Source organism: Squalius cephalus, assembly GCF_949319135.1.
Source record: "Squalius cephalus genome assembly, chromosome: 2".
NCBI classification, from domain to species: Eukaryota; Metazoa; Chordata; class Actinopteri; order Cypriniformes; family Leuciscidae; genus Squalius; species Squalius cephalus.
The window spans coordinates 3667078-3679229 of NC_137123.1; the positions used below are offsets into that span (position 1 = coordinate 3667078).

A 12152-nucleotide genomic window follows, 5' to 3' on the forward strand; every position below is an offset into this window, starting at 1 on the left:
CAGAGAAAGATGTCTAAAGGAAATTTGGCTGAAGGACGATGTTTGGGTTAGCAAACTTTATCCAAACAAATGTTACCAAATAAATATTAACAAATATTGCAGTTTTCCTGTAGCTCAAAACAGTAGATTTTGGCGCTTATAACGCCAAGGTCATGGGTTCGATTTCCGAGGGAAAGCAAGAACTGATAAGAATGTAAATGTGTACCTTGAAATGTGGGTCGCTTTGGATAAAAGCGTCTGATAAAAGCAAGAGAATTTTATTAAGATGCACGAGATGGGTCGTGCATCAAGAGGAGGATGACAACAGTTGCCAAATATGGTTTACTAAGGGGTTCACATTTGCTGAAAGCCATTGCACAGGTGGGAAGATAAATGTTGGAAGGACAGGAAAGCCCAGGAGGGGGTCAGAAGGAACATTTGTTTCTAAAACCAGCTTGATCTTGTCATACAGAAGTGAACGGGCAGGGCAGACTGTGCCCAATGAAATAATAGCTATGGATGAATTTAACTAGTTATCCTGGCCTGGATTATTATTGTGTCAGAAAGAAAGGTGCAACACTTGCGCAGCGCATAACTTAAAATTTTTACTTTGCAGGATGTCAGAATGGATTGCATCAAACAGAACTGATTCTGTTCCAAATGTATAAATATTGTTTTGTTAACATGAGCAACGTGGGTTGAGTGTTTTTCAGGGGAAATGGACCCTGAGTGCTATTCAGTGAGCAAAATTGTCTGGTGACAATATGTTTCAGGCTGTTGAATCCACAGGTCACACCAAAGGGACGACAAGACAAGCGGCTACTAACAAAATCACTTAAGGTCTCCATTCGCAGGTGACAGCAGACAGTAAATGACTCATTCCAGTGGAAGTGCGATTGTGATCTAAGAGAAAATCTTGTAAGGATTTGAAAATGATTGGAGAGTGTGAGACCTGGTTCCAAGCATCTCACCTTAAACTATACCAACCAACATCAGCAACCCCATACGCCAACGCGAAGAATAAAGTGGGGGATCAAGGATGTGCTAGAAACATACCTCTCCTGCCGACGTTGGAAAGACCATTGCAACGGTGCGCAAAGTGTCAAAATGGTGAAGATGGAACGTCCATGGGGCAACGAACATAGAAAAATGTTGACCAATTAATGGTTGAAGAAAAGTTTTGTGATTTTATTTGATTGAATCAAACTAGTTATTGATTTGTTAGGTGCAAATGTAGAAAATCTATTAACTGATGTGTAATAAGCTATGAAAGACAGTCCGTAATTGAAGTATTAGAGTTAATTTTAGAAGGATCCAGGGTCTGAAATGAGGGTCTGGTTCTCAACCGGAAAAAACGTGATGAAAATATTTATTCATTTTTAGCCTGGTTTAAGATAAAATACTTACTTATTTGATCAAAACTAATGTTAATGAGACTAAATCGTTTATCAGAGAATGATAAAGAGGAGGAATTGTTATGGAAATTTTATATTTTACTCTTTCCCATTTACTTCTCAGATATTGTGTGGGTTTTTTTTCCTTTGATTTAGCTTGTGATTCTATCTCAGTGTGCATGTATGTCACCTGGCATGAACGAGTTCCTATTCAGGAAAGACAGAGGGTTGAAGAACTATTGTCTCGATCTGGTTTTACGGGGGGGAGCAGGAAAATAAACTAGCTCGATCTGGTTTTACGGGGGGAGCAGGAAAATTACAGGAGAAGAGACTGTATAAAAGACTGTCTGGTTTCTGTGTGATTAGGTCTTGTTCCTATCACGAGGTAGCTGTCGTGGTATTTTTGTGAACAAACCTCTTAAAGAGAATAAAACTTCTTCTCTTTAATACAATTTGACTCTGAATGTTTCTTATGCCTTGATGCTGTTTTTGTTAGTTATTGTGGTAACACTTTACAATAATAGTACATGAATAATCATGTACTAATACCTGAATTAATAATTACTATGAACTAATGATGAGTTAAGACATGTATTAATGAGGTACTAACCTTAATTACGACATGAGTATCATGAATTCCTACATGAATATACCATCTTAACTACGCGTTAGTACATGCTTGTTAATTAATGTATTAATTAACATTTCGAGGTAAAGTAAATCAAACATGCTCTAGATCAGAAGAAAGATGTACTAAAAGGGCACAATGTTAAATTGTTCATAAATTTAACACCATCAATTGTCACATACATCAGTGAATGACACAAGATGTCTTGAAATATTTATATTAAACCTACTCATTGAACACACATTCCGTTTTAAGTGATTCCACTGCTGCCTTCAAGTGTAAAATACCTACTACACTAGCATATTCATTAAACAGATGCAATTTTCAAAATTAAAATCAGTGTTAGCACAGATGATGGTTATTTTCTGGATTTGTTTACTGTCTTTATATCATAATGCAGTCGGATGTTAGTCTTGTTTGCTGGCTCTTCTTTGGGGCCACTATTGCCCCTTCAAAATTTGTCCACTTTTTTCCTACCGTTCAGTTCCTTCTCCATCTAAATTCAGGCACAGCACCTCTGCTCTTCCACTTCTTTACAAACCACCGACAAGCACCAAATGATATCTGATTTAGAAGAGCTGAATATGTATAAAACATGTGTAATTGATACATTTTTGAAGATTTACTCTTGGAGGGCCAAGACAAGAAATTACATGATACATTAACAAATCATGAATTCATGTTACTTTCCAAGTAATTAATGATGAGTTAGTAATGATGTGCCCCCCCAAGTAAAGTCATGACATTATGATACATTAACAAGTCATGAATTCATGTTACTTTTACTTCATGGCGGGGCACATTATTACTAACTCATCATTAATTACTTGGAAAGTAACATGAATTCATGACTTGTTAATGTAACAGTGTTGCCAGTATTTTACTGTAAAAAAACCCGGTAAGGTCTAACAGTGCAGGTAAGATTTATGTAATAGTACACAGAAAAACGCCCATGTTAAATTAACACTGCTCAGTGTTCATATGTGTGCACACTACAGAGTTAAAGCGGTGTTGAAGTTAATGAGATAATTAAGTGATGATTGAGCATTAATTATGAACACCTGCTGTTAACAAGCAGAAACACTGAATGAAAGATAAACACAAGAACTACAACTGACTTCAGCCACAGCCTCAGATGAAATCAACTGAAGAGAAAAGAAGACATTAAATCTGTGAAGATCTCAGCAGAGGAGGATAAACACACACACACATATACAATATATATATATATATATATTTATTATTATTTATTTATTTATTTTTTAAAATGGCCGATCGTTTTGCTAGATAAGACCCTTATTTCTTGAGTGGGATCGTGTCGCGACTTTGACACTGCATTGAGACGGACATTTGAACCTTCTTTGAACATTGGAATAGTTGGTTGCCATTGAAGTCCATTATATGGAGAAAAATCCTGGAATGTTTTCCTCAAAAACCTTAATTTCTTTTCGACTGAAGAAAGAAGGACATGGATATCTTGGATGACAGCGGGGTGAGTAAATTTATCAGCAAAAATTTTTTTGAAAGTGAACTAATCCTTTAATAAAGGCCTTTATTGGTTATCTGCTCATTTGCATCTGGGTCCTCCTATCTCTTGCAGAATTGTGACAAAATCGGCATATTAGAATGATTTCTGAAGGTAGCTACACTTGATGAAGATGAAATTTCTTTGAAATTGATGGCAAAATTTTGGAAGAAACCGTGCAGCACCTTAAAACATCAACCTGCGCTCTTGACACACTTCCCACATCTTTTTTCAAAAGTGTGTTAAACAGTTTAGAAGCAGATCTTCTAGAAGTGGTAAATGCCTCACTTCTCTCTGGGAGTTTTCCAAACTCCCTGAAAACTGCAGTTGTCAAGCCCCTCCTGAAAAAGAGCAATCTGGATAAGACCATATTAAGCAACTATAGGCCGATTTCAAATCTTCCTTTCATAGGCAAGATCATTGAAAAAGTTGTCTTTAATCAGCTGAACAAATTCTTATGCTCGAATGGATACTTTGACAATTTTCAATCTGGTTTCCGACCACACCACAGCACAGAGACAGCGCTCATAAAGATAATAAACGACATTCGCTTAAATACTGATTCAGGCAAATTATCGGTGCTGGTACTACTCGACCTCAGTGCTGCATTTGACACTGTCGATCATAACATTCTTCTTGACAGGCTGGAAAACTGGGTGGGGCTTTCTGGGATAGTCCAAAAATGGTTCAGGTCATACTTAGATGGGAGAGGTTATTATGTGAGTATAGGAGATCATAAGTCTGAGTGGACATCCATGACATGCGGAGTCCCTCAAGGCTCAATTCTTGCACCACTCCTGTTCAACCTGTATATGCTCCCAATGAGCCAAATAATGAGAAAGAACCAAATCTCTTACCACAGCTATGCAGACGACACACAGATCTACTTAGCCCTATCGCCTAACGATTACAGCCCCATTGACTCCCTGTGCCAATGCATTGATGAAGTCAACAGTTGGATGTGTCAAAACTTTCTTCAGTTAAACAAAGACAAAACTGAAGTCATTACATTTGGAAACAAAGATGAAGTTCTCAAGGTGAACGCATACCTTCACTCTAGGGGTCAAACAACTAAAAATCAAGTCAGGAATCTTGGTGTGACACTAGAGTCAGACCTTAGTTTCAGTAGTCATGTCAAAGCAATAACTAAATCAGCATACTATCATCTGAAAAATATTGCAAGAATTAGATGCTTTGTTTCCAGACAAGACTTAGAGAAACTTGTTCATGCTTTCATCACCAGCAGGGTGGATTATTGTAATGGACTGTACCAAGGCTGTATCTCAATACTAGTTTTACTTGATCTTAGTGCTGCGTTCGATACTATAGATCATACAATACTCTTAGATCGACTACAAAATTATACTGGTGTTCAAGGACAAGCATTAAGCTGGTTCAGATCATACCTATCTGACCGCTACCATTTTGTCTATTTAAATGGAGAAAAATCGATCATAACTGCCGCAAGGATCTGTGTTAGGCCCTCTATTATTCTCAATATATATGCTGCCACTTGGAGATATTATAAGGAAACATGGAATTAGTTTCCATTGTTATGCTGATGACACTCAAATATATATTTCATCACGGCCGGACGAAAACGCTAAATTATCCAAATTGACAGAGTGTGGTAAAGATATAAAAGATTGGATGACGCGCAATTTTCTTTTATTAAATCCAGACAAGACAGAGGTAATACTTATCGGTTCAAAAAACCACCCACAAAACTTCTCACAATACAACTTTAACATAGTAGGATGTCCTGTTACTTTATCCTCTACAGTAAAATACCTGGGTGTTATACTTGACTGCAACCTGTCTTTTGAAAATCATATTTCATATGTTACAAAAACAGCCTTTTTCCACCTTAGAAACATTGCTAAGCTACGTAATATGCTATCTGTTTCTGATGCAGAAAAGTTAGTTCATGCATTCATGACCTCGAGACTAGATTACTGTAATGCTTTATTAGCTGGTTGTCCTGCATCCTCAATAAACAGATTTTATCATCACTACATTGGTTACCTATAAAGTCCCGTATTAACTACAAGGTATTGCTACTGACTTATAAAGCCCTAAACGGCTTAGCTCCAGTCTATTTAACCGATCTTCTATCGCCCTATAATCCATCGCGCTCTTTAAGATCACTAAATTCGAGGCTTTTGGTCATACCTAGGATATCCAGATCAACCAAAGGAGGGAGATCATTTTCACATTTAGCTCCAAAACTCTGGAATAGTCTTCCGGATACTGTTCGTTGCTCAGACTCGCTCTCCCAGTTTAAAACTAAATTAAAGACGCATCTCTTCAGCCAGGCATTTATATAATACTTTTAATCTTACAGTTAAATCCGGTCTCTAGTTCATAAACGCCAGAGGAGAACTGGCCCCCGACTGAGCCCGGGTTCTCCCAAGGTTTTTTTTTCTCCATTAGGTCACCTGATGGAGTTTTTCGGTTCCTTGCCACTGTTGCCTTTGGCTTGCTCAGTTGGGGATATTTAATTTAATTAATCAATCAACAATACTATTGATCAGCATTACCAAACGTGGACGTTTTACACTAGAAACAAACACTGATGTACTATTTTATTTAATACTGTGAAGCTGCTTTGATACAATCTGTATTGCGAAAAGCGCTATATAAATAAAGTTGAATTGACTTGACTCCTCACTGGCCTTCCCAAAAAGACCATAAGACAGTTGCGGCTCACACAGAACGCTGCCGGCAGGATTCTGAGCAGAACCAGAAAATATGAACATATCACACCAGTCCTCAGGTCTTTACACTGGCTCCCAGTTAAATTTAGGATTGATTTTAAAGTATTATTACTGGTATATAAATCATTCAATGGCCTAGGACCTCAATATATTGCAGATATGCTCACTGAATATAAACCCAACAGATCACTCAGATCACTAGGATCATATCAGCTAGAAATACCAAGGGTTCACTCTAAGCATGGCGAGTCCTCTTTTAGCTATTATGCCTGCCGCAGCTGGAACCAGCTTCCAGAGGAGATCAGACGTGCTCCTACAGTAGTCACTTTCAAATCCAGACTCAAAACACATCTGTTTAGCTGTGCATTTACTGAATGAGCACTGTGCCAATGTTCGTCCGACTGTTTGTACTGTACTGTATTTTATTTTATTTTTCTAAACTGTTTTAATTATTCTTATTTCTTTCTATTATTTTAATTTCTTCTATGTAAAGCACTTTGAATTGCCATTGTGTATGAAATGTGCTATATAAATAAACTTGCCTTGCCTTGATGTACTATGTGAGAATTTGTTGTAACTGAACAACAATGCATGCGCAGAACGCCTGCCCACAAAAAGGACTCAAGAAACACATTAAACACGCACAACTCTTCTGGTTTGCTACAGCATTATAATACATTATACTACGGGGGCTGTTGAATGCTTGAATCTGATTGGTTGAGGTAACACAGCTAAAGTAGTTCCAGCAGGTCTTGACCGCATTACAGCTCTATATCACTACGCCAAAGGATTTCAGTTATTTCAAAGGTCTTTACAGCCGACAACAAGAACCAAAACCCACAACAACACTGACCAAGCAAATAAATATAGTAAACAATAGGATAAAAACAACAAGTTTTTGCCACAAAATTAGGTCACATACTATCTCTCTCCCGCTCAAACACACACACATACAGTACACACTCACACTCACACAGAAATATGTGTTTCAGTGCTGATCTGACGGTTTTATCAGTGAAATAGTTAACAACTTAAAGCTGACATTTCTCTTTATCGACGTAATGGCTCTGTTCTCGATGCAGATAAATATACGCTTCGTTACCACCTCGGCTGTGCATTATTTTCTCATTCATTGGACTGTTTTCAATGATTCCTTACATATAGTGTATTATATTATTAACTACAGCCAACCAGTGCAGCCCTGATGCATGTAACTTCAAGTACTATCTTTAACGTAAAGATATTTATCACACACATTAAAACACACACACATCAACTCACCAAACTCACCAAACCCACACATCAACTCACCAAAAACAATAAGTGTGCACTTCAGATCCATGTTGGGAAACACTGTGATTCCTGTCTGTTTCTGCTTTGGTTTGTGCTATATGAAGGGTTAGTCACTTCTTGTCCTTCGTGTTTCAGTGTACAGGGCTCAGATGAGTGCTTCACACTGAAGCTGTGACATCCTGAGCTGGGTGATGCTGTACACTTGCTTCCGCTCGAGTGAAGGGTTAGACGTGATCTTTACTGATAGTGCCACACTGATAGGACAAATGTATCATTTATCTGTCAAATTTGTTACTGAGACATTGGTGAGGCGCTTTCTCTGTTTCCTCTTTATAAGTTCATGGTTGAGAATGCTGACTCACAAGTGTATGTGCTCACAAAGAAGGACATCACTTTTTGCACAAGTGGCTTCAAAGTGGGAAAATCTTCTCCAGACACCAAACTCCAGAAGTGACCAGAACGTGCTCTGAGTTCAGCTTCGAGAGTGTCTTTTGTCTGCAGTTCTACCATTTCTGCCAGTTGGAGAGTGAGATGATCATCCACGTGGAAGGAGTTTTCATTAAAGTTGAACATTTCCTTGTGCTCATTCACATCCTTGAATATGGACTCAAATCCCCCCCTCAGCTCTTCCAAAACATTCACAATCCTGTGTGGCTGAAGAGCTGCTGCAGAGATGGGGCATTTGTGGGAAGTGAATGAATTCTGTCGTTGTTTTAACCCAATTTTTGGGTCAAATATGGACCAACTCAAACGTTGGATTAAAAATGCAATTCAACCCAACCCCGTCAACCCAACGGCTGGGTTTGTCCATATATGACCCAAAATTGGGTTAAAACAACCCAGCATTTTTCAGAGGGCAGTTATTTTGTTCTGAAATGCTCTGATTGCATTCAGCATGTTGCTTGGAGGCTCATCTCTTCCTTGAAGCTGCAAGTTGCGAGTGTTTTCAGGTTTTCAGTCAGAAAGGCCAGCTGTGTGATCCAACACCGGTTCCCGTTTTCCTTTGCTGTCCAGGAAAGTGAAAATCCCAGCGAGGAGGCTCAGAAATCGTTCAAGCACTTTCCCATGGGACAACCATCTCAATTTACTGTGCATCATTTAATCACCATACTCTGTGTCTTAGCGAGGCGCCAGGCGCGACACAAGTGTGTTTTGCTAGTTTCAGCCTGACGCAATTATCATTTTCACGTCCTGCGCCACGTTGTCGAAATAGCAAATGCATTTGCGCCCATTTATGCGCCCATGAGCTGCTGGTCTGAGAACGAGGTGTGTGTCCTGGCGCATTGTTGGAGCGTTGCTATTTTGAGGAACAGAAATAGACTGAGCCGCTGACCGACTGAAACCTGCTCTAAAGTCGATGGCACAATATTTTTTTTGTTATTTAATGAGCGCGTTAGTAATGTGCGCCTACAGGCGGGTCCACAACGCGCGTACACTCTGCTTATTACACACACACTCTGCTTATTAAACACACAGGGACCCACAGCGGCACACCAACATGCCAAATATTACAAATAAAAGGATTACAATGTAAAAGATTAATATTGTGTACATAAAGATATGGTGGAATCCGGCTTGTACCGTAGATGGTTTGCTTGCGCTTTAAAGGGACACTAGGCAAGTCTGAGTGTTTTTTCTCTACGAAGCTCCCCCTAGTGTCTGGTAGTAAATGCTTTCAAACACTCTGTCGTAAAAACGAACTGTTGTCCCTCCCCCCTCGCCACGAGCACCCCAGCTGATCAGCTGTCAACCCAGCTGAGCAGAGGAACGGCTATTTCAAAACCAGTTATGTCTACCGAGGCAAGTAAAGCAATACTTTCTTTCCAACTGATGGCGGTTTTTATTATTATTGTGTTGTCATGCATACTAGTATTTTTACCGGGAACGAACGATATGAAGGAGGCGAACTACTGCTTTCGTGTTTGTTTGTTTTTGACAGAGTGGGCATGAGCATAAAATATATATATATATATATATCGGAGGCTAATATTTGTCTAAAGTTATATTAGCAAGGTCTATAAGTTCATCTGGTAGAATGACGGTTTACCTTTGCTTGTCTAAGAAAACATCAGAACGTTTTTTCTAGCTCGATCATGATATGTGCAACATTTTGCGCGTCTGATATTGCCTATTATCAGACGCGTTGACTTAGTGACATACAATAAAAGTGTAAGTTACACAAATAAAACCGACAGAGGAACGGCCAAACAACTACAGAAATCAAACGTGTTTGCTAATGACAATGCTAACATCAAAGTTATAGCCTAGTATCTAGCGTACTAGTAAGCCCGTAACAGACAGCGATCATAATAAAAACCTTCACAGACAATAGCAAACATCCTGAGGTCGCAATTACTTGAAATTTAAATATTAAACACAGTTTATTCCAAAGATACTTGCAACAGCAATAAGGCCAGGTCAGCATCCGTTTTGCAGGCTTCTGTTTCTCTCAGTTCTCACCATTCTGAAAAGCCGGTCCGATATTTACTCGAGTCTGACTTCTTGCTCGGTCAGTCTCCCGTTTCCTCTTTCGTTGGTCCTCCGACAAAGATTTCCTAGCTTTCTGCTTCTTTTTTTACAGGCTCAGCCATAACTAAATCTATCGTTGCCCTTTGCTTATAGCTAGCCGGTGCTTGAATGGGGGTGTGTACGTGTGCAGTGCCGTCAAGCAATTCGTTACATCGCGAGCGATACATCACGCGATACTTCCTGACACCGACCCGCCGGCCCAAAGTTGCAAGTGAGTTTTTTCCGCTCTCGGGCACCAGGGGGTGCGAAACCACCACCATTCAACCCGAAATAAGTAATATAACCATTCCACTGACTCTGAAGATGTTCAGTTAAGGTTAAAAAGTTACCTAGTGTCCCTTTAAGAGCCCAACTAATGGTAACACTAATCACTGTTATGGTGACTGCAAATGAAACAGAGTTAAACCTCTGTTAAATCTCAATAAAACTTCTGTAGACGTGTGACAGAAATAAAGTCAGTCTGGTTAGTAATAAGTGAAGCTGGTAATGCTGTTTGTGGAGTTGTTTAATCCTCCTCTGCTGAGATCTTCACAGATTTAATGTCTCTTGTCTTCATTTGATTTCACCTAAGATTGTGGCTGAAATTACTCCATATTTAATATACACAGATTAGTAATATTAGTAATATGTACCTTTGAGGGACTAATATGTACTCTTTAGGTACAAAAGTGTACCTTTTGAAAAGGTACCGCCACAGCGACAGCGACAGCTTTTGTACCTTTTTTTTTTAGAGTGTAGTTGGGCTATTGACCCTTAAATCATTAACTTTAGATTTTGTTTGGCTGCTGTACCTGAGTTATAACAGCCAGATGAACAAATACAAAAGGTGATCTAATGGTGTTGGTTGTGTTTTAACATAATCATTATTTCACAATCATTCATGAACTCATATAGAGCCCAATTTCTGAGTTAGGTTTACTTTATTAATTATAGCAGCACTGTCCTTGTACAACATAATATTTTTAGCCTTTTTAATGAATTTTTTTTAATTGATTTGATTATTTGGATTTCATTGAAAAGGCTAAAAATATTATGATTAGGATGAGACGCCATCAAATATCCCGCAGATGTGGTGTTTGTGGTGAAGGATAAGCCACATCCAGTGTACAGAAGAGACGGATCATTTATTCTGCAAAAATTACACTCAAATAGGTAAGATGGGCTCCTATTTTAAGAGTTTGCTTACAAACTCTTTTCTTCCCTGTCTGTATTTTTCTAATCCTGTTCTTCTCTACTTTCTCAGGCACTTTGTGGTTGCACAGTTAACGTTCCAACACTGGATAATCGCACGGTTAACTTAACAACTCAAGACATTGTCCGTCCCAGGATGAAACGGTGTGTCACCGGGGAGGGTCTTCCTCTTCCGAAATAGGACTTGATTGTCGAGTATGAGGTCAAGTTTCCCGAAAGATTAAGCCAGAGTGCCAAGGACACTATCGCAAATGTTTTGCCGGCTTCTTGAGCCGTGTATACTGCAATGCTGGAGACATTGCCATTGGGAATTTTTGGTTTCATAGTATTTAAAGGATGAATATGAGGGGCTGCTGAAACTGTCGAACTGTTATTCTGTAATGTACTGCCAATGAGAGACTATCTGACCAAAAACATTGCTGGTCTAGACTGGTTTATGTGTTTGTCATGTACATTTATAGCTTCCTAAATTTTTAGTTTCCCCCCATTTTAGTTTCCTTTTGGGTCAAGTCCAGCAGAAAGTCTCCAGCTGCGAACTCTTGGCCAGCGTTTTGTTGTCAACTACACACATCTAACACATCTAAGTTTACTTATTCCAAAGATGGACAGTAGAGCATGTTGTGATGTTGCGGGGCTACAATAATATAGTTTCTTATCAGCAGCCTGATCCTTTGGACACCTCAGGGAAGTCTTTCTGTGAAAGTAGCGTGTACTTTTTCTGCTAATATACGGTCTAATACGGTTCTGCTGATGCCACTAAAAGTAATTTCCAATATAGTGGTGGCTCAAAGTGATGCTTGGATCCTCTCTCTTCTAAGTATGTGAAACAACACTTGATGCAGAAGTTATATGGTGAGAAACCCAAAAGCTCAAAGTCAGATAGAGGACAACTTTGT

At 39.0% G+C, this 12152-nt stretch overlaps 1 protein-coding gene across 1 annotated transcript in view; it reads right to left on the minus strand.

Annotated features, from left to right (window-relative positions):
* Positions 1-7619, minus strand: part of LOC307154786 (uncharacterized protein) — a gene marked incomplete at its 3' end in the record, with an annotated part of 31114 nt that extends 23495 nt beyond the window's left edge. Inside the window, exon 1 of the mRNA XM_079864870.1 lies at positions 7555-7619. Within this exon, the coding sequence (XP_079720996.1) occupies positions 7555-7585 (31 nt within the window). The 5' untranslated portion in view covers positions 7586-7619. The remainder of the gene's footprint in view (positions 1-7554) is intronic.
* Between the last annotated feature and the right edge of the window lie 4533 nt (positions 7620-12152).